The 23,339-nt window shown below is 45.0% G+C and overlaps 1 protein-coding gene, 1 non-coding gene and 1 pseudogene across 2 annotated transcripts; 1 reads left to right on the top strand and 2 right to left on the bottom strand.

The window, feature by feature from the left end:
- The first annotated feature begins 800 nt into the window (after positions 1–800).
- Ifnk (interferon kappa) lies at positions 801–3,040 on the top strand. Its single transcript, XM_032904470.1, has 2 exons — positions 801–1,435; positions 2,775–3,040. The coding sequence occupies exons 1-2, from the start codon at positions 859–861 to the stop codon at positions 2,804–2,806; spliced, it is 609 nt and encodes a 202-aa protein (XP_032760361.1). The 5' UTR covers positions 801–858; the 3' UTR covers positions 2,807–3,040.
- A 4,714-nt stretch (positions 3,041–7,754) lies between these two features.
- LOC116899608 lies at positions 7,755–8,377 on the bottom strand (annotated as a pseudogene).
- A 9,294-nt stretch (positions 8,378–17,671) lies between these two features.
- On the bottom strand, positions 17,672–17,812 carry LOC116890307. The gene has a single exon (XR_004386537.1). It is a non-coding gene; the product is annotated as a U4 spliceosomal RNA (small nuclear RNA).
- Positions 17,813–23,339: the final 5,527 nt, after the last annotated feature.

The following is a 23,339-nucleotide window of genomic DNA, read 5'->3' as shown; positions in this document are numbered from 1 at the left end:
AAGATTTAGGAACATGAAAGGTGACCCGGAGATGAGTCTAACGAAAGGAAAGAATAGCTGTGAAGTATTAACCTCCAGGGTCAAAAGAAAACCACACCAGCTTCACCCTGCACTTGCTAAAGCCATGCTAAGTTGACAAACTAGTTTCATCGTTCTCTTTGAGATCCAGAAGAATTAAGAAAACAACAAATACAACAACAACAACACATCACACACAAAAGGGAAAAAGAAAGAAAGAAAGAAAGAAAGAAAGAAAGAAAGAAAGAAAGAAAGAAAGAAAGGAAGAAAGCAAGCAAGGAAGAAAGATAGTTCTAGACAAAGAAGCTTAATTTGTCAAGATTGGAGAAAACTAAATAAATTATGTTATTGCTAGTGACCTAGTCATGAGTAACCACAGTCATTTGGTTAATGACTAATTCAATTAAGATAGAAATTTGACTACAGAATCATATATATATATATATATATATATATATATATATATATATATATCCCAGAAGAATCATTACGTCTTTGATATGAGTTGAATGATTTTTTTTCCCAGTGTTGGGAACTGAACTTGGAGGCTTGCATGTGCTTGACAAACATTTTACAGCTAAGCACACCCCCAGCCCGTGTGTCAGTTTTATTACTACGAGTCTTCAGTCCTGGGATGGGTCACCTGGGAACTTAAAGTAATACTTTACTCACTTAAAAAGAAAAAAAAATGCCTGGAGGCAAAGGAATCTAAGTAAGGAAACACCTCCCACTGAAGATATACAGGTATATAAGACCATGAAAGGAGCTAACACATCACTATCGGTCCTGGATGTTGTAGATATTTTTCCTTTGGAAGAAATACTGAGCACCAAGGCTGAGATGACACTGAAGTATTTATGGCTGGTGGCCCTCGTGGCTCTATACATTTCACCCATCCAGTCTCTGAACTGTGTGTATCTGGATCATACCATCTTGGAAAACATGAAACTTCTGGGCAGCATCATGACCACCTTTCCCTTAAGATGTCTAAAAGATATCACGGATTTTGAGTTTCCTAAAGAGATTCTGCTGTACGTCCAGCATATGAAAAAGGACATAAAGGCAGTCTCCTATCATATATCTTCTCTGGCGCTAATTATTTTCAGTCTTAAAGACTCCATCTCCCTGGTGACAGAGGAACACTTGGAACGTATCAGATCGGGACTTTTCAAACAAGCGTGGCAAGCTCGAGAGTGCATGGTGGACGAGGAGAACGAGAACGCGGAAGAGGACAGTACATCACAACATCCTCACTCAGAGGGCTTGAAGGCAGTCTACCTGGAGTTGAGCAAGTATTTCTTCAGAATCAAAAAGTTCCTGGTAAATAAGAAATACAGTTTCTGTGCCTGGAAGATTGTCGTGGTGGAAATAAGAAGATGTTTCATTATATTTTACAAACTACTCAACATGAATTCAGGTATATTTTCAGAATTACATCTCCCTCCACAGTTTCTTTCTTCTTCTTAAGCGTGGCTGTGCTGTGTATGATGGGGCAGTGTCCTAAGTTAGACTAGTCCTTCGTGTAATGTTTGCTGCCTCTGAGGCTTGACCTTTGTACATCAAGGACATCTGTCTCTTTAAGAAGACTCAATGCTGGCCATGTTACTCGGCGCCTGGGTGACCCCGGGACATTTCTGAGGCAGTACTGGACACAGATCGAAAGGAATAAGGTTCCCTTTCCATCTTCTCTCTCAGACACCTTCCTCTGACTATTTTCTATTGGCTTTCCTCTACCATTCAAGAAAGTTACCAAGACAGGGAAAGTTAAAAGACAGGGGGGAGAGAAGGTTTCAACAAATCATCTCTCTGGCTGCCAAGATTGTTCATTCTATTAAAGGTCACCACATTAACAGTCTATATCCAATCTATAGAATCCAAATGTTTCTCTCTTCTTTTGGTAGCCATCTCTTTTCTAGAGGAAAAAAATGTTGAGCTCGTTTGTCAGTTTGGTTTTTTTAAAGAATGGTAAGTCGTTGCTTTAAAAGTCAAGGTCCATAATGAAACTTGGACAGACACATAGTAGAATCAGGTGACCATTAAGCTCCTCCTTAACACCTAAGAGCCTGTAACTCTAATGTAGCTCATCTATCATGTCTGGAGTATTTGATGTGGTTTCTTCTTTTTTTTTTTTTTTTTTTTAAGATGTATTTATTATATATAAGTACACTGTAGCTGTCGTCAGACACACCAGAAGAGGGCATCAGATCCCATTACAGATGGTTGTGAGCCACCATGTGGTTGCTGGGATTTGAACTCAGGACCTCTGGACCAAGAGCAGTCAGTGCTCTTAGCCACTAATTAACCACTGATCTCTCCAGCCCTTGATGTGGCTTCTATATCTAAAGGTATAGTTAGGGCAACAGGTGCAGCTCAGTGATAGCTGTACTTGTCTAAGATGCAGAAGGCACTTGGACTGGATTGTCAGATCTGCAGTGGGGTGAGGGGATGACATGGAAAATGTTGGAGAAATCAGTGACAGTCTCTCGTAGGTGGTTTTCTATGTATGTGCACCTAAAGCCAGTGTCTAAAGTCCTACTGGGGGGGGAGGGGGGAATTCTACTTTCATGTCCAATTTTTCTGATTGGAAAGCCATGTACTGTCATTTAAGTAAATTAGGCACTCCAATAATACCGGGACCTCATCACTTTTATCTTTCTAAGGTCACTTTGTATCCAGGTTACCTCCTCTGTTTTTACTCAGCACCTAACTAACTGAATCTTCTCTCCCCTCCCCCGCCTCCCGCTATCATATTTCAGAATCATCCAGCTTCAAGCAAGAACTTAGATAGAAGTTGTGACTGCTCAAATGTCCCCAAGAACGCTTGATTCTAAGGCTATTGCCAGTCTGCTGCTACACACTTCGGACGCAAGACTTTTCAAGGTCAGGGTTCAAGGAAGCACAGTCAAAGGAAGTCTTATGTTAAGCAAAAGAAAAATTTCAGTGGAAAAGCTAGCAGAAATGTCAACTTGTCAAAAAACAACTTATGGATTATGGCATTGACGTTACTAGCAAAAAAAAAAAACACAAACAAACAGAAAAAACCAACAGTCACTAAAATGAGTGAATATAATCTATTAGATAAAAATAAAAAGTTCATTAATTAGGTTGTTTTAGATTGGGATGGTGGCAGTGGGGACGGACGGAGGCTGGATATGCGACTGCAAAGCAGCAGACACAGCATTTCCCATTCATTACTCTGACACCTTCGCCTGACCTCGATGTGCTCTGCTGAGATGACAGCAGTTACTGTCGTGAATTATGGCTGCTGCCCTGCCCCGTGTTTGCTCTATGCAAGGGAAGGGAACTGGCTAAGTGGGGTGGGAGTGCAGTTCCATGTATGAGGATGTATGAGGCCCTGAAATTGATCCCCAAAACTTCAAGGAGAGAAGGACATGGAGAAGAGAAGAAAGAACTAGCCAAAAAAGCTAAACATTTTCTAATCAAGAAAGATACTTTGACAGAAGTCACAACCACACTCTCTTTATAGAGTACATCTTAAAAAAACAAAAACAAAAACAAACCAGAGACCCATCCCAAAAAGAGCATAACACAGAAATGTTAATGGACAAAATAAAAATGTTTATTCTCACTTTTGATTTCTAAAAAGTGCTAAGTAAGGCAACAGTAAAACATTCCTGGGGTTGGGGACTTAGCTCAGTGGTAGAGCGCTTGCCTAGCAAGTGCAAGGCCCTGGGTTCGGTCCCCAGCTCCAAAAAAAAAAAAAAAAGAAGACAACAACAACAACAAACAAAACAAAGCAAAACAAAAAAACATTCCTCTCCCATTAACACTACAGAAATGGAAAAACAATGATAACACTTAGGCTACAGTGTAGGCTCTCTCATAGCCACTGGCATGTGTTCACTACGGACAACCTTACAGTCTTCAATATCATAAAAATGTATCAACCCTACCATGCCTCCAGAAATAAAATATTCCAGGGAAATAATTGGATAAGAAAGAGAGAGTTTTTAATGTTTTAACTATGACTTTTCTATTTTTCCTACAATAATTTTTCTGGATAAGTCTTTTAGTTCCAAAATTAAAAAAAAAAAAAAATTGAAGCCCTTATTTTCCTCTACAATGATTGTGTTTTCCTCCTTGGCTGGGCCAAGGCCTGACTTTAACTTTAATGATGCCTTCTGGTGCTCCCTGAGCAAACAGAACCTAAGCAATACTTCGTTAAGCAGGTCAGTTTGTTACTTTGCTGCTACTGTTACATTTCAAAGAAATCCCAACTTGTGGGCCCTTATCATTAGAGTGTGTTGACCACTTCAGAGAATTTGCTGTTTTTTTCTTTTCAGGATTCCCACCGGCAAGATCTAGAAATCGTGGGGAAAAGCTTCTCTATATATCCTCTCTTGAGTTAACAATCTCTCAAAGCACTTTTAAGTTTAAGGGCAAACCAGACCTGTGCAGAGCCCAGAATTTAAACTATCTGAAAGATGGTTGGGATATAAGAGCACTTACTTAACACGCTGAGGCCCCAGCAGGGTGGAGTGTTGGAGAGGTACATAGGTCACAGGTGACTCCATATAAGCCTCCCTTTCTCACCTGAGTGGGAGAGGGCGGGTGTCAACATTTAGCAGCCGGGGGCGGGGAGAATGTTTCCGTGTCTCCTAGACAGCCTAAGGTTGAGAATTCCACAGGAAAAAGTGGCAAAGGCAACGTCTACAAGGCTGGCAAGAGGCACAGGTTCCAATAGGTGTATATGATCAAACTTCCTCTAGTCGACCCTCGGGAAACCATTCTGGTCCCTGCCGGCTTTGGGAGGTGACTTTGCTCTTGCCAAGATTGCTTAATAAGTAACCCACACAATGCTAACTGCTTTAGATAGAAGCGCCTAACTTATTCCGGGAAACCCGACCTCCTACAGCCTAACAGGCGCCCCCCTCTGGAGAAATAGGGGCTACCCCAAACCACCTGTTCTCGGATGAAAACCAGAGCAGTGCTCTGGCCGCATCTGCCATTTGGACTGCTTAGTCATGGCCTGATTTTTCTGCAGCGCTGGGAGAAATTTGGGTCTTAAACTTGGAGCCTTAGGTGAAGTCAGAAGCCACGAACACTTCACAGCTAGTCACGACACCACTATTTCCAGGCAATCTTTAACCTTCCCAGGTTAGCTTTGGTCTCCACTCTTCTGTGGTCAATGGCCTGACCCTCATCCCTTGAGAATCTTCAACCCCTGAACTTGGCGTAGAGACCAGGTGCCCTGTCCCCGGCCACCGCCCGGGTCGTGGGCCCTCCACACGCGTTTAGCTCGCCGCTGGAAGTCCTTTGGACTCGCTCGCAGAGCTCCTGGCTTTCGAGAACTCTGCCTCTACTCCCTCGCCCTCGTCTCAGATTAGCTAGGGATAAGATCTGAGAAATGCGCCCTGGGCCACAAGCAGCCTAGGAGGCGGGCTTAGGAACAACTTTCCCTCCGCCCTCTAACCGCAAGCCCCGGGTGGGGCGGCCTAGCCGGGTCCCGATCTCTGTCCTTCCCCAGCGGGGATCCCAGACCCGAGCCCGCGCAAAGGTCGGCGTGGAAGGCCCCGCGAGCGGCGAAAGGGACTTCCTTCCCCGCCAGAGCCCCACCAGATGTTAGAGGCGCAACAATAGTGGAACCGCAGAGGAACAAAAGGCCATTCACCGGTTACACCAGAATGACTCCGTCGCCCCGTCTCTGCGGGGAAGATTTCCAGAGGGTCTGAAAGAGAGCGGAGTGGTGTAGAGCCTCTGCCACGCTCCAGGAGGCGGGAGCCTCTCTTTACCACTAACCACCCCATCCTGGGGGGTCCAGTGCTGGGGAGGAGAAATGAAGGGAAAGTTTTAGTTTTCACCTTCTCTGGTGCAGGAAAGGAAGGGACTACGATTCCAGATGTTTGACAGTTGTTGGTCCAAAAGTTGAGCAAAATTTATTTATTCTTAATACCCTCGCTTCATGAGGCATCGGTAGCCGGAGGACGGGGGACAGAGGGGGGGGAGGGACAAACCAAGACTGTGCGCTGTAGCCCTCTCTACACAGCTTCACACCGAGCCTGCTCTGGGAACCAGGAGCCCAGGAGTGTCCCCCCCTGCTCAGACGCACTTTTGTAAAAGTTTCTCTTCCCGCCGCTTCAGGCCGACGCGCACCCCACCCGCATCTGAGATTGAGAATGGGTTCCGGGTGAGATCTGCACTCTGAAGGGGGAGAGAGGGGGTGTATTTGAGATCAAAGCCACAGACCCCTGGGTGGGAACTGGACTCACATTCCAGTCCGGGAAGTGCATACCCCGGGGCAGAGAGAAGCCAAGGAGCCCGCACTGGCTAAACCAGACTCCAACCCCGGAAGCTCGCGGACCAGGGGTGAGGACTGGGGTCCGCACGATTGATCCTCCCTAGGTGTGCCCCGCACCTTGGCCCTCCTGGGTACAATACGGAGCGGGAAGCTGCGACTGCACCTCCTCCCCACTGTTGGAAGGATCTCTTACCGTGGGTTTTAACCTTCTTCCTAGGGCCCTGCTGGCTTCCTTCACTCCCGCAGCAGCTTCTGGAGCGGGAGAAAAAGAGTGAGCTCCTCCAGCCCGAGCAGCGATGTTGCAGATTCACGCGAGGGGCTCTCTAGCCAGCACGCGTGACTCCAGATGCAGCGGCCACGGCTCTGATGCGGCCCCCACATGCACCCAGCGCGCCGCGCAGCTCGCCCGGGCGCCACTGCAGCTCACAGGCTCAGAACGGAGTCCCCTGGCGGCCTTCTCTGGAAAGGCAGCTACACCGGGGCAAGAGGAGTCGTGTTGCCTTTAGGCTCCTCTAATCTCCACAAGAGCCTGAGACAATGAGGAGTCTAAATCTCTCAACTTTGATCTGCTGCTCAGTGTAGCTAGAAAAATGTCAGACTAGAAAAGATACTGTCCTGGTTGATCTTAGTCAACCTGACACAACCTTGATATATCTAGGAGGAGGGAATTTTGATTGAAAGAGTACCCTCGTAAGATAGACTATTAAGTCTGTCCAGCATTTTCTTGATTAATGATGGGGGTGGGGGGCAGCCCACTGTGGGTGGTGCCAGTGTTGGGCAGGTAGTCCTGGTGTGTAGTAAGAAAGCACCTAGCTGGATCTGCAAGCCTGGCTGCTAAGGCTGGAGGAGCTCGCTCTTTTTCCCGTCTGTGTGAAGGAAGCCAGCAGGGCCCTAGGCAGACGGTTAAAACCCTATGAGAAGCAAGCCACTGAGCTTCGTTCCCCTGTGGCTTCTGCTTCAGTTCCTGATTCCAGGTAACTGTCTTGACTTCCCGTCCTGACTTCCCTTTATGGTGGGTGTGCATAAGCCACATAAACCCTTTCCTCCTCAAGTTGCTTTTGGTCATGCTGTATTATTACAGCCAGTTGTAAAGTGCCTTGGACTGCCTGACACACCTTGGAAAGTAGCATTAAATCATGAAAAAAACCTTGGAAGTCATAACTACCTTGCCGGGTGATTATGAGTAAACCAGATTATGAGACGTGGTCTTAGTTCTTGATGTGAGTCTTCAAACATGAACTGAAAGAAAAAATGAAGTGGATTTTGTCTACCTGCTTTTATTCTCTTATATAATGCCTGCCGATTGCATTAGTATCAAACGACTTGATTAGCTATTACGTCCCATAATTTCTACTACACTTTTGGAAGGATGGAAATAAATTAGGTGGCATTTAGGAGATATATACATATGTTTCCGTACCCCACTCCTACTAGCCTTTTCTTTTTAGATGGCAGCACTGAGGTCTATTGGAGCATCCTAATACAGATGCTGGTCCTTGCCCATGGTGCTCTTGATATTTTTTCTTGAGCAAGGACACCAAAAATTGACAGCCAGGTGGATGTTGTAGACCAGCTCGTCATCGGTCATCTTCACCTGGCCGACGGCAATAGCCAGACACAGCACCTTCTTCATTTGGAACTCGATTGTGGATTTCACCTCATCCACTTTGGCTACCATGTTTTCATTGTGTGTCAGCAGGGAGGGGAACTTGCCAGCCTTGTTTAGGCCTGGGCCCAGGACATGTGGAATCTGCTTGGTCAGAGACTCAGAGGCCAAAAAGGCATCACACTTCTAGGCCAGCTTTTTAAGCAACTTCTTGTTCTTATTACGCTTCTTAAGCGTCCATGTGGGGATTATCCACAGCCTTGGCTTCATCACAGTGCTGCTGATCCCCCAGGACGCACACCAAGAACTTGGGGCGAGGGGTGGGCTTAAGCCTGACAGGTGCCCGAGAAGCGTTTGTCCTTCTGAGGGTCGTAGCTCTTCAGGCTGATCTGCAACTCCACCGTCTCCAGAAATTTGCGGCACTTGGGCTGGTTCCCATGCAGGACTTCCCGCACTGCCTCGTACATGGTGTCCCGTGAGACTTTGCTGCTCATGGCTGCTCCTACCGCGGAAACCGGAAAAGAAGCCCTACTAGCCTTTCTATCCCAAACGTCTCTCTATGTATGTGATGCCCTTCTTGGCTCACACGAATGCTTGGAAAACCCCTGCCTGGGGCCTCAGTACTTGCTATGCCCTCTGTCTGGGACAGTCTTCTGAACTGTTCAGTCACATCATGGCTCAACGACTACCCTTTCCCTCTAGCTCTTTACTCAGAGTCCTTCCCTCTTAACCCCATCGATCCCCCTGCCCACAACACCCCTACTCAGATGCCCTGCTCCAGTGTTTGCTAAGAAATGCATCACCGTTGGGGATTTAGCTCAGTGGCAGAGCGCTTGTCTAGCAAGCGCAAGGCTCTGGGTTTGGTCCTCAGCTCCGGGGAGGGTGGGGGGGGGGAGCTGGGCTGCCCTGCAGTGGAAGCCAAGCTGTAAAACTGTGGGCTGGAGAGATGGCTCAGTGGTTAAGAGCACCGACTGCTCTTCCAGAGGTACTGAGTTCAAATCCCAGCAACCACATGGTGGCTCACAACCATCTGTAATGGGATCCGATGCCCTCTTCTGGTGTGTCTGAAGACAGCTACAGTGCACTCATATACTAAATAAATCTTTAAAAAGAAAAAAAAATGCATCACCATTTTGTTCACTCCGCATATTAGTTTTCTATGGGGGAGAAAGCCAGAAAGTTAAAGCTAAAGTAACTGGAGAGAAAATGAGCAGGGCTGGAGCGATGGTACAGTAGTTAGGAGCACTTGCTGCTCTTGCGGAGGACCCGGAAGCTGGTTCCATTCCCACGGCCAGCAGCTCGCTATCACCCATGACTCCAGTTTCAGAAGATTAAACATCCTTGTACTTCCACAGGCACCTGCATGCACACGGTGCACATAAACTCATGCAGACTTGTATACATAAGCACTCATAATAAATTATCTTAGAAAGTATAATCTTACGTGATGGTTCATGGGTTTCTCCATGTGAAGGTCAACTGTTTAGCAAACTTAATACCATCTGTAACTAATACAACCATTCCCCTTCCGCATGTAATATGATATAGCCACAGGTTATAAACAAATGCTATGTAATCGGCGGGCACTATTGTGTCTATAAATGCTAATTTACTTTACCGTGGTTAAAGAGATGTGAACAGGGACTTTTGTCTAGCTTGCTCATTGCTGTGTACCTAGACTGTTCATTTAACGTGCAGATCCACATTATGGACTGAGTCCTGTCCCCTCCAAATGCGTATGTTGAAGTCCTAATTCTCAAGTGGAAGTATTTAGAGATAAGGCTTTGAGGACTGGGTCGTGAGGACTGGTAAGGTTCTGATATCCAATTAAAGAAAGGAAAACCAAGGGGAAGATTACAGTGCAGAAGTGGCGAAGAGCAGAGAAGAGAGAGAAAGAGAATTTTTCTCCACTAGTTAAGGGCACAGCAGGAAGGTAGCCATCTGCCAGCCTCAAAGAGGCCCCTCACTAGGAAACAAGTTTTCTGCCTCCTACATCCCAGCCTCCAGAAGTGATGTCCTGGTATGTTGTTTCAGCCACCCAGTCTATGGTTATTTTGCTATGGCAGCCCAAGTAGACTAACATAGCACCCAATAAATACTTGCTACATTAATCAGTGCAAAGACTGCTTGACAGCAAACACTGCAATAGCTAATCACTACCATGCACCGAAAAGGGTAGCAAATATTTGCTCAGCACTTTGCACAGAGTATCTCACTCATTTTCCACAAGATACCTATGTGCTAAGCACAGGTGAGTTAGGAGAGGTTTTAAAATGAAGGTGACTTGTCTGAGGTCAAGATTTAGAAGACAGTATAGACAACATGACTTTGTGACTTAAGCTAAGGTTGTAACCCTCACATCTCCCTGCTGCTCATGGGGCAATGGGCAGCCTTAGCTCTTGTCCTTATGGTGTTTATAACCTAGTAAGAATGACAAGAGAACACCAAGAAGAGTATGAGAAGTGTTAGGATTGGGGGTGGGGGATGATCATTGCTCTCTGTGGAGCTTGGAACATGGGAATTGAATGGAATGGACACAATTGTGCAGATCTTAGGGATGGGACAGTTGAGCTGAGCTTGGAAATGGTAGGTGTGGTTAGAATTAAGCAGAGATGGGGGAACACAGAAAAATTTGAACTATGCTCTGAATCTAGTTATGGAGTTCTCTAGTGGTAATTTTAGCTACATGGCTTTGTGCTCCCTGTGGGCCAAGCTTCCAGCTACCTGTCAGGGAATCTTTGGATTTTCTAGTGAAACACACACACACACACATACACACACACACACACACACACACACACACACAGCACACATTAGCTTATTTTTAATATGTCATCTAGCTCAGTGGTTGGGTACTTCTAATCCTCTACCTGCTACCCTAGGCCTAATTGGCCACTTCCCCAAAATCTCACATGGCTGGTTGGCTTTATCTCTTGCAAGCTCTAAATCTGATTTGTCTCCCACAGCATCATGGCAACACTCTGTCTCCTCCCTGAGTCCTAACCCACACAACTCTCAGAGTCCTGCCCAGTCTCCCTTTGCTCAGTCATTGGCTACTGGCATCTTTATTGGTCAGTCAAAAATCAATTGGGGACAAGAACCTTTTAGCCTTTTGACATTTTAAAGGGGTAATTTTTCAGTTCATAAGTCAGGGTTTAGAGCACAAGGTGGGATACCTTAGATGTATAAGGTTTGAAAAGAGCAACTATTGGCAGTAACCTTTGGATAAGTGCTTTTGTTTTCCTTTGTTTTTGTTTTTGTTTTTATTGTCAACTTGACACAACCTGGAGTCACTGGGAAGAAATCTCAACATTGTCTGGATCAGACCATGTCTGTAAGAAACCATCTTGACTGGTAACTGATGTGGGAAGACACTGTCCACTGTGGGCAACACCATTCCTAGGCAGGTGGGTCTGAGCCATATAAGAAAGCTAGCTCGGTAAATGAGCTAGTAAGCCTCATTCCTCGATGGTTTCTTCTTTAGTTCCTGCTTGATCCTGTCTTAACTTCCTTCAGTGATGGACTAGGATCGAAAAGTGTAAATCCTTTCCTCTCCAAGTTGATTTTGGCCAGGGCATTTATCACAGCAACACAGAAGGCAAGCCAGAATAACAAGCCTGAGTTCTATCATTTCTCTTTCATGGAGGAAGTAACTTGCCTAAGACTACACCACTAGTAAGATTGGAATGCTAATGCCCACAGTTGCTCCATGTGTCTTAAGGTGTGACAATGCCACAAATGCATATTTGTTCGAATTTACAACATGGTCAGTTTTATTTTTTCTCTTTTCTTTTTTTTGGAGCTGGGGACTGAACCCAGGACCTTGCGCTTGCTAGGCAAGCACTCTACCACTGAGCTAAATCCCCAATCCCAACATGGTCAGTTTTGAGGCTGCTCCCAAGAGTCCTCTCTATGTTTGCATGAATATAACTAAAGAATTTGATACAGGGGGCGGACTCATGAATTTTAATTGCAAGGTCTTCCAGGGAAAGGAGAGTGACCAGTTTCACCCCATCTGAAAGATTCCAGAGAGACAAGGTGGTGTGGCAACTTAGAGTTCACCTTCCAAAGCCAGGGGCCCAGAGTTGTGAGTCAGACCTGGCTGAATCTCGGTGACCTGAAATTGTAAATCGGGATGGTCATGCAAGTAGCTGCATGGGTGAATCGGAGATGGACATGCTCAGCAAGTGCCTGCCCCTGGATTAGTGCTCAAGAATTGCCACCAGCTGGTCTTCTCAGCACTTGCAGGCCCTCCCTCATGAAGGTTAAGATGCTCTAATCCATCTTTGAGACTCACTGAATCCAGAACCTTCGATGTCTCTTGGGATGCCATCTTCAGTAACTCAACAACAAAAAAAAGAGCATTTTCAAATCATTGGTTGCAGATTAAATAAATTTTAATTTTTTCCCAGTCAGCACACGATAAGTCTCTATCATTTCCAACCTTATGCGAATGACAGGCTTGTACCACTTCAATGGTGTATGAGTAAAATCTGAAAAAGAGTTCTGTTACCAAACTGCTTACTTTTAGCTTCCCCCTCAAAGAGCAAAAGGTATTGGGAAAGTGTCACCATGGCAACCTCCTAACAGTCAGGTGACCACACAGAACAGACAAGAGCAAGCTTGCTTCATCCCTGACTGGAATGGACCCGTGGTCAAACCACTTGAACTGCCATGTTTATCATGAATTTGATTATTTAGTGTTGCTGTGTTCTGAGTACACTAACTATAATTGCTCTAGAGAGTAAATAACAAACAGCAAGCCTCCTCAAGAATTTTTAGCTCAAGCAAAAAGAGTTCAACTGCAAGGCCACACCCACTCCTTACCTTCTACTCTGTTTTCAAGACCCTTGACTAATCATGGGGCTCATGAGATTAATCTGTTTTATGGGAGCATCTGTGAGGACAGAATTTATGGTAATGGATGCTGGGTCACAGAAATAAGTGTGCATGGTCCTTCCTAGGCATGGAAGTAATGATGATTGAAACATGAAGTAATGTATGGTTATTGTCATGGTTTGAAATGACTTAAAAGGACCTGTTGTGTATTACAGAAAGCATGTTTTCTGCAGTAATTACTGTAGAAATTAATTACTGCAGATCTGCAGTAATTTTCTCTGAACTCCGAATTACACCAATCACATTCCCAGAAGTATAATCAAGATAGGTCAGAGTTGAGAGCTAGGAAAACCTGTGGTACCCACAGCAAAGACAGCTGCTAAGGTGCTGCGCTGTGGAATCATGACGGGCAGTTAAACGTTCTTCCATTCTACAGGATAGTGTGAATGCTCTTCCAAGGCTAGGTTTCAAATACTTTCACTAAAAGAGGGCTTTGCCTTGTGCTCAGAGAATCTGTTGTATTGTTCACGGGGATTCCATGCTACTTCGAATCTTCCTACTAGAGTCCTTGTTTATCTTTTTTAAAAGATTTTGAATCTTTAGTGAGCGACTTTTCCTAAGATACAAGCCTGATGCTTTCCTGAGTGGTACACTGGCGGTCTGCCTCAGTCCCTAAAGAGGAATTTTCTTGTCAGGGCATTGACTGAGATAAAAAATGCAAGGAGAGATGCTTGCCAAGGGAACTAGTCACAACTAAAGACAGCTTAGCCTCATCCTCCAAATTTATTTCTAGAATGTAGCCTTACCACCTTTCACAAAAGAGACAATCAGACTACCATATGCTCAATGGATTTGGGAAGCCATGCTCTCAAAGTAATTAATACAGAAAAATAGGGAGAAAGAGAAGCAGCGGTTATATTGTGTATACTTCTAACTTAACAGAATGTTCGTTAATCCTCCAAGTAGGAAAATTGTGAGGGTCTCAAATGTGTCTTCTCAACTTGATAAACACAGTCTTATTGCTTCTGTGGTCAATGCCCACCACCACTACCAACAACTCAGCCATTCTCTCCCACCCACCTTGTATGGCAAACAGAAAAGCCTTGCTGCTCCGCAGCTCTTCTGTGTGCCAAGGCCTGTGGGAGGAATAAAGGAAGTATCTTTCTCTGCTGTGAGAAGGAAGGTGGCTTTTGATGAATCGGGAACTTCTCCAAACCACCCTCCGCTGTCCTGGAGTAGAAAATAAACAAGATCTTCTCTTTCACATCATGATTAAGGCAAGAGATGGAATAGGCTAGGACTGTCCCATCTTCTCCTTCTGGCTGTTCCATCTCCTCAGGCGCCATGTTTTCTCAAGATTTCAGTGTCAGTTTTCTCACAGGAAGCTGCCCCAACATTTAGAAAGCCCCTTGGGTTGAATAAGATGGGATTTCTATGTGGATTGTATTCTGTGTCCAGGAATGAGAGAGACTTGCTTTGGGGTATTAATGGTTCTGAAAAACTTCTCTAAGGGGGGACAATCTTTTAGAAAATAGTCTTGGGAATGTTTCACTTGCTTTTGTTCTAATTCTTACTGCCCAGTACTGGGTTATCTCTGAAGAGACAACTTCCAACCTTCTCTTTCTCTCCTTCTTCTTCCCTCCTTTTTCTCTTTCTGTTTTTGCTGTCGTGTTGCTATGAGAAAATTCGACAACTATGTATGTTGTTGTAAGATTATATTAAAAGGGCTGTCTTTTACCCCCATTAGATCTGGCACCACAGTGCCCCAAGATATCTGCTAGATATCTTGCCAGAAACACACATCCCAACTCCGTGGCGGCCCAGTGTCTCTGCCGCCACACTCTCTCCCAGACTCAATTCTCCACAAGAATGAACACACAACACAATAACCTCTGATCCAATTGATAAGATATAATTGCCCACCTAAACATACAAAGCCCTATACACATCCGTCCCTTAAGAACATTCATAACAACCTGTAAATACACAGAGTGGAATCTTAACATCAGCCTCCATTATCTCTCGGCGACTTCTCCTGCAGTCTCCTTCCGTTCCAGTCTCCTCCTCTTCCCTCAAAGTTTTCTCCCGCCCATCCTTCCTTCTCGTCCAATGACAGGCCTCGTTCCATCTTGTACCTGCCTTCACCTGCGTAATGACATCATCCCACATATGTAATGCACCAACAATTCTCTGGGGTATTTTTTTAAGTGAATTAAAAAAGAATTACGTCTTCCTCCTCCCCCTCTTTTCTCCCGTGTCTTTTCTGTTTTCCAGCAAATGCTACCCATCTTTTCCTTGAAGGTTACTCAGCGCTGCTGCTCAGACTGTATCAGTGTCAGAATCCCGAGAGAAAGCATGCAGGCTGTAAGGGCCCCAGGCTTGAAAGGGGTCCTCAGTCTCATACTCCCAAGGAGACGGATGCTATTACACATCAGCCACCGGCAGGATTCTCACAGCTTGTTAGTGACACTGGACCCAGATTTCCGGGTTTCTAATCCAGGCACTTTTCTTGCTCTGTGAGTGGGTTTTCTATGCCCCTATTAGCCAGAAATCATGACTGTCTCCTGTATATCTTCTTCCCATACTATCCCAATTCCTACTTCATTGTCTCCCCAACCCAAGGCTGCAGTTCATCCAATCTTCTTAGTTAATGACATAAGAATATGGTATAATCTTCCTTTAAAAACTCCTTCCTCGGGGAGGCTTGTTTGTCAGCCACACCTCTTTTACACGATCTTCAGTTTCCCCATCCTTAGTCGATTTTTGAAAGGACACCCTGTTACTTACGTCCTTTATTTTCCCCTTCTTCCGTCACAAGTAGCTCAGCTGAATTGTGTTGAGCCCTATCAAGAAAATCATTCAGCTGACCCAAGGACTCTTGAGCAATAAAATCTAAATGAATTAGTCATTTCTTCAGTAAAACTCTGGTTTAATTGTTAAATTTTGTTGTTTGGTGATTGGCTGATAAGAAGCACCCAATAAGTGTTTGCCTGACTAGACTTAAGCAGCAGATACATTACTATCTCCCACTGGAGGCTTGGTCAAATGTACTTAGCATTGCTTGACGAGGGAACATGAAGTAGCTTTAAGAACCGCCAACAGTCACATGTGAGGCATGCGCCTGCGGTAGAAGCACTACTTGGACCCAGGAATCTGAGACCAGCCTCAGCAACACAGCGAGATTCCAGCACGCTTTGAGTTTACAATGTCTCTCTTAGGCTCAGCTGCTTAATCACCCAGTCCTCAGACAGGGGTGCCATTGGGGGAGGCTGTGGAGCCTCTAAGACCTGGGGCCTCATTTGCAGAAGTTGGTGCCCAGGGCTGGGTTATACTTGTTCTGGGTTCTGCTTTCTCTGCTTCCTGTTCACCGATGAGCCTTCACAGCACAATCCTCTCAGCATGGAGTCACTGTGCCACGCCTTCCTAGCCCACACTGACCACCTCTCACTTAGGCTGTCCATGGCAGGGATTTTGGTCACAGTGATTAGAGTAGCTAAGGCAGACCCCGTGTTAAGAGTTATTAGTTAGTGAATAACTGCACAAACACGAGGGGCTGGAGAGATGACTCAGCAGTTAGGAATACTTGCTGTTCTTCCAGAGGACCCAGGTTCAGATCATGCATACATATATGGCTCAGAACTGCCTAGAGCTAGCATGCACACACACGCATACATACAACCAACCAGTAAATTTTAAAATAAAAGTATAAAATATTTAAAACCGAAAAAACCAAAAGCCAAAAACCAAAACAATGAATAAAAACCTAGTGATCTGTTAGTTAAGAAGAAAATGCATGTTATTAAGTAGCATGTACTATAGGATCCCAGTTGTGATATTTAAAAATGCTACACTGTTACTACACAGAAAAGGACAAGTACATATATCATATTGATAAAAGGTTTTTTTCAAGAGATAAAAATAGGTAACTTTATTTTTATTTTACTTCTTTATCTAACAGACTTTCAACGAGGCTCAGTGAGATGGTTCAGTAGATAATGGCACTTGCCACCAAGTCTGATGGCTTCTCGATGTGGAAACCATATGGTTAAAAGAGAGAACAAACTCCTGCAACTTGTCCTTTGATCTCTACACGTGTACCATAGTATTGAACATGTGCATGCATGCTTGTGTGTGTGTGTGTGTGTATGTGTGTGTGCGCGCACGTGCGCATACATAGTAAATAAGTAAAAATGCAATTAAAAATTTTAAAAACTCTCAATTATACTTTTATACTAATTAATATAAAAGTAACTAAGGCAGATCCTGTGTTAAAGTAATTAATTAGTTAATTAACAAAAGCACAAGGGGCTGGAGAGATGACTTAGCGGTTAGGAATACTTGCTGTTCTTCCAGAGGACCCAGGTTCAGATCATACACACACATACAGATTAGAACTTTTTATTGGTCCAAAACACCTAGTGTGAGCCACGCTGGTATACCATCCCTTCTTTTCCTAAAGCCCTGGCTATTTCTCTGAAGAGGGCACATGGGACGAGGATTGACACAGCCAGGCTTTGTTTGATAGCAAATGAATGTGCTGAGTCCTTCCATTGTCCCAAAAGAGCTCTGGTTTGAAGCTCAGTGCAGGCTATACTCGGCGATTCTGCTGGCACTGCGAGGGCGGTCAATAAATTCCGCCTCTCCGACGTGGTGTGACTGTAGCGGCTGTCTGAGTCAGGGTTTCTACTGCTCTGATAGAAACACCAGGACCATAAGCAGCTTGAGGAGGGATGTTTATTTTTATTAGACTTCCAGGAAACCTTCTATTACTGGGGAAGTCAGGACAAGAACTCAAGCAGGGCAGAAATCTGAGGCAGGAACGCCAGCAGAAACCGTGGAGGAATGCTGTTACAGGTTTGCCTCTCATGACTAACTCATACTGATTATAGTACACAGGACCATCAACCCAGAAGTGGCACTGCCAATAGAGAGCTGGCCCCTTCTACACCATCCATTAAGAAAATGTACCATAGGCTGGGCTGCAAACCAATCCTGTGAGGGTATTTTTTTCGATTGAGATTGTTTCCAATTAGCAATAATTGCGCCTCGGATAAACCTCATTGGCTACGATATTGCCACTGCGCAAAGCTTGAGGTTGTTTCCAAAATGAGTCTAGCTTGTATCAAGTTGATATAAAACTAGGTAGCACAGGGGCCTATCCAAGTAACATTCTTCTTAACCAGAAACCTGTCAAGCCTTCTTGCCCCCACTCAAGCCCACTCTTAGTGACCTGTGTTTACCAGTAACCCCTCCTACCACAGACCATACTATGCAGCAAGCTACGGTGACTTCAGCCTCCTCCCCACTTTTTTTTTTTTTTTTTTTTTTTTTTTTTTTTTGGAGCTGGGGACCGAACCAAGGGCCTTGCGTTTGCTAGGCAAGCGCTCTACCACTGAGCTAAATCCCCAACCCCTCTCCTCCCCACTTTCAACCTGGGAGCAAATGAAGGAGCCCTTCCTTCTGGGAATTTATACTTGAGTTTGCCATTGAGACCACTAGTCAAGAATGATGTACACCCGGGCTCTTGCACCACACTCAAATATAGGAAGCCCGCCACTGTGGGAAAAGAAAAGGCGATGGGACACCAAGAGAAAGCATTGATGACAATGTTGGAGCTTTTTATATCCAAAAGCACCTGGAAACAGAACCAAATGTCAAGTATCCTGTTGTTCTAAGCTACTTTCAGTGGGATGCCCTTAACTCGCTACGGTGAGCGTTTGAATGCAATCATCCTGTAGGAGAAACCCTAAAACCATGAAGAGTTGGAAAGATGCTTCTCCTCAAGGCCATCTGCCTCCACATGAAGCTCTAAAGGCTTTATTGATAGAGGGTAGAGAACCAATGCCTACTGGGCATCTACTGTGCCAGGGGCTGTGCTGGCATTGCCACATACAATCTAGTCTTCCCAATGATCTTGGATGGGGGGGGGTATGTTACCTAGTTTTCAGAGTTTTGGAAATTTGTGTAGTTCCTTGGCCCTGGTGCTCATGACCTTGTGTCTTCTCACGTCCACCAGCCCTATATGACTGCTATGAGTGTTTGGGGAGTAAGGCTTGGGGAAGCTCTGTTGACAGCTCTGAACACATTTCTGATTCCCATGCCCCTACGAAATGGCTGGCTTCCAAGATCTCGAGTGCACATGGGGTATCGTTTCACCGTCTGTTACAAGACTGTTTCCACAGCTGCAGGCGCTTGTTCAAGGCAGGAGCAAGGGCAGTGTCTGCCTCGGTGAGGGAGGCTCACAGCCCCAGGGACAATCAAGTGGGAATCAGAGTCACTAAGTAAACAAGGGTCTTTATGTTTCTTGAAGACCAAAGCGAAATGAGCTCCGCTTGCATGGAGTGGCTGTTCGCCAAGTTCATTCATGACAAAGTTACTCAGGCAAAACCCTCAAATTTCCCTCTATGTTCCAGGCGGCCTCATCTCTCTTTCCCAATTCCTAGAATTGCTTCCCAGATAAACCACTTGCCCTCTAATCATCAACGTTCAGGTTGATTTGCTGTGGCATCCAAATCAACAGTCTTAAGACTCATGTGCTCTGCCTCGAGGAGGAGAAGGTTGTTGCTGTGAGACCTATCAGGAAACAGTGAAGAGAGACCCTGGAGCAGAGGCCAGCTGCAAACTGGGAACCCTTCTAAGAAGTTCCCAACACAGAACTTCCTTAGAGAAAATACAGAGTGTGGATTAAACAAACCTGGAAGGAAACAGAACAATGTTGACTATTTTCCTCTTCCTTGTTGATGCTACCCAACAGTCTTGGCCAGCCCCTCAAGGGCTCTCAGATCCTGTCACTACATATAAGGACCATGCTCCTCTTAAAGTTAGATAGAAGACAATCAGATGTCATTCTCCACCAGAAGGAAGAATAACATGGTAGTTTATGGTATAGCCAGTGCAATTGTGATGGTTGGTCTTGGATGTCAGCTTGACTGGAGTAAGAGTTTGGTTCTGGGGAAATGTATCTCTGCGTGTCTGTGGAGCTATTTTCAGGGATGACTGATACATTGGCAAGTTATACAGGAAAGACCTGTCCTGCATGTTGATGGCACCATCCAAGGGACTGGAGGCTTAGAAGTTGGAAGAGGGCAACCTGCATGAGAATTGGGAGTGCGATCCTTTTCTGAGTTGGAGTGTATATATGCCTGCTGTTGTCGTCTGCTTCCACCACACTGTAGCATCTTTCCCCTATCAAGGCCCAATACCGGCAGTTCTCCAGAGAGCTTCTTGGCAGTCAGCACTGGATTCAGTTGAAGTATCTAGCATTCTATTATCTTCCAAAATGTTGTTAGGAATTATTGGATTACCCAGCCCTTATTAGGTAAGCCAATTCAATAACTCACTTTTTATAACACATATTTTATCAATTCTGTTCCTCTGCAGAACCCAGTTTTATACAATGGAGTTTCTAATTAGATAGGCGACTTTGTTTGCTAGTCACTTTTTGTAGTTGAAATAACTCCTCAATGAAGTCACTTTTTTCTTTTTTCTTTAAGATGTATTTATTTATTTTATGCACATGAATACACAGTATCTGTCATTCAGACACACCAGAAGAGGGCATCGGGTCTCATTACAGATGGTTGGGAGCCACCATGTGGTGGCTGGGAATTGAACTCAGGACCTCTGGAAGAGCAGTCAGTGCCCTTAACCACTGAGCCATCTCTCCAGCGAAACAACCCCTTATGATGGTTGATTTCATGTATCAGCTTGACCCAGTTAGGCGTTGCTCAGATAACTGGCTAAATATTAACTCTGGATGTGTCTATGAGGTTATTTCAGGAATGGGTGAGCACTCAATTCCGTCTCTGATCTAAATATGTAAGGGCATTATAATGGAGAGATAAAAAGAGTCCACAGAGAAATTTGCTCTTTCTTCTGGTGCTGGGATGCCCTACTTCCATTATCCTGTACATCAGAGCATTGAGCTCTTAGGCATATGTACTGTGGGATTTATACCCACTATATCTCCATCCTTACCAAGCACACCCATCAGCAGTCATTAGGCTGAAACACACCATGATCTTTCCTATATCTCTAGCTTGAAAATGGCAGATTAAATTATTGAGCCTCTGGAAACACGTTCCTCAATTTCTATAATTTCCACAATAAATCTTCTAAAGCTATCTAGAGATCATCTCTTACTGGTTCTTCTTCTGTGCAGAGCCATGACTAATTTGCCGCCCCAACTTGGTGGCTTAAAGTGCAAACTATGTGGCTTACACATCTTAATATCTTGATGGAAACGGGAACAGGGCTCTGCTCCAGCAGATCCTATGTGGAATTTAGCTTTTAATGGTCACCACAGAACAGCAAGAAAGAGGAATCACTCATTCTCTCCAACTGGTTCTTGACTCTCCCATGTAAAAATGACATGCATTCCTGATGCTATGTTGGCCAGAATCCTGTCCTGATGAGTTCTACTGTAAGGGGAAGTGCAATCCAATTTCCAGGTTGAGAAAAGAAGAAAAGCTTAGTGTCTTACTGTTCTACTGCTAGAAGGAGGCACCATGGACATGGCGATTCTTATGAAAGAGAGCATTTAATTGAGGCTTGCTGACAGTTTCAGGGGTGTAGCCCATTACTGTCATGGAGGGGAACACGGTGATAGGTAGGAACATTGTGCTGAAAGAGCTCCGAGAGTTCTAGATTTTGATCCACAGGCAGTAGGAAGAGAGAGTGACACTGGGTCTGGCTTGGACTTTTGAAACTTCAAAGCCCTTGTGAGTTACTTCTTCCTCCAAGGTCACACCTACTCCAACAAGGCTGGCCACACCTTCTCAAGTGGTGCCACATCCTAATGACTAGGCATTCAAATATGTGAGCGTATGAGGGTCATTCTTACTCAAGCTACCATAATGAGTGTTTGTGGGAGCGTCTAGCATGTCGGTGCAGCCATTTAACCTGTACTGCAGTGTTCTGTTTACCCTGGGTATATGCACTTACAGAGGCTGTTATGAAGGTTAAAGTAAAAAGACAAAAGCCCATAAAAACCTGGCACATGGCCATGATCAGTACCTGAACCATGTACAGGTTGTTAACTTGACTACGATTTTTTTTCATACCTGAAATACATTGCCAAGATTTACCCCACTTTCCCCCATAGTTGTGGGTTATTACAAATACTTCAGAAGTGTCTGTCCTTTAAGAAAAACAATGGTCCCTTTTCTCGGAGTCTCTCCCAAAGTTTTTTCATCCTAAAACTTGGAAATGGCACAATGCTTCCCACATTAAAGGGAGCTGAATGCATTGAAGAGTAAGAAAATACTTCGAAGGGGCGCTTTACAAATCTAAATTATGATTGCACTCCTTATATATAGCGAATATTGTTCTAGTACCCAGACTCGGTGTAAGTGCGTTAGAACATTATGGGCTTCAGTAGAAAGAACATAATGCTGTCATCATGCTCGGACAGCCGGGGCTGGGTATGTGGTATTATAATACTCTGGGCTCTGCTGGCTCACTGTGTTATTACAGTTTCAATGGAGCCATTATCTTGTTAACGGCACACACGGTGAAACCTGCAGGGGCTTCCTCTGACTTCCTGAGAGTGCCCACACTCCGGCTTTCCCCAGGGAATGCTGTGGCCTGAGGTACATGCCATCCTGCCTACTTCCGCCCTCCCCACACCTGCACTAGGCTGCTCAAGCATTTTCAGTGTGCGGTCAGAGATCGTCTGTCCTGGTGTTGGGGCCTCCGTCCCCTGCTTGCTCCCCAGGCGCTGACCCTTAGTCTTTAGTCGGTGTTCATTATTTTTGCAGAATCTGGGCCAGAGGCTCTTAGTGTTCAGCAAGTGACTCAGTGCATGTGGGCCCTGGGGCTGTTTACATCCTCAGGAACTGCTATTGCGAAACCCCAAAGTTTATTTTATGTAGTGAGGTTATTTTTGCCAGATGAATTAACTTGGTCAAGTTATTTTTGAAGTTTTTTTTTTTCTTAGCTTCCCTAGAGAAGGTCTAGACTCCTCTTTGTGTGTCTAGAGGGGGAAAAGAGCTGAGTCTGTTTGATGAAAGTTAGAGAAAAAGTCCTGCTGAAGTAGATCAAAGGTTCTCAGCAGTGAACGACAACAACAAAACCAAACTAAAGCAAGCCATGTGCACTAGTGCTGGGAGAAGACGCTCCGTAGCTCCGAGTAGAATGGCTTAACTGGTCCATCTCGAAGTGTGCAAATGCATCTCCAGCTGTTCCAACAGATGTGCGGGGAGGAAGCCCTTCCCCTGCATCCAGAAGGAACACCTAAGACTACCGACCAGCACCACCACAGTTAGCAGCAGGGAATCTTAGAGCCAACAGAAAGCTAAACTTTGTACCCTCGCCTGGGGCTAAAAAGGCCTGAAATGACACATCAAACTACCTTGCAAATACCTTTAACAACTGATTTTTACATAGAAACTTAGACAATTTTAATTTTTAATTTTTGTTTTTAATGTTTTTAAATGTGTGTGTGTCTGTGTGTGCGCGAGAGCGTCCGCGCACAAGCGCATGCCAGCACACGTGCTTGCACACAAGTGCCCGGCCTGAGGAAACAGAAGTGTCAGACTCACTTTGAGCTGACCTTACAGGCAGCTTACATTGTGAGCCCCAGATGTGGTGCTGGCTGATCTCCAGATCTCTGTGAGA

The sequence above is a fragment of the Rattus rattus genome, chromosome 1 (assembly GCF_011064425.1).
Source record: "Rattus rattus isolate New Zealand chromosome 1, Rrattus_CSIRO_v1, whole genome shotgun sequence".
Taxonomy (NCBI): domain Eukaryota; kingdom Metazoa; phylum Chordata; class Mammalia; order Rodentia; family Muridae; genus Rattus; species Rattus rattus.
This window is presented reverse-complemented; position numbering and strand designations above follow the sequence as displayed.

What these genes read in the sequence shown, in the direction of transcription:
- Ifnk (XM_032904470.1), top strand. Translation starts at nt 859, where the DNA reads ATGACACTGAAGTATTTATGGCTGGTGGCCCTCGTGGCTCTATACATT. An exon ending in ACTACTCAACATGAATTCAG is followed by an intron (nt 1,436 to 2,774) that starts GTATATTTTCAG and finishes ATCATATTTCAG; the next exon opens with AATCATCCAGCTTCAAGCAA.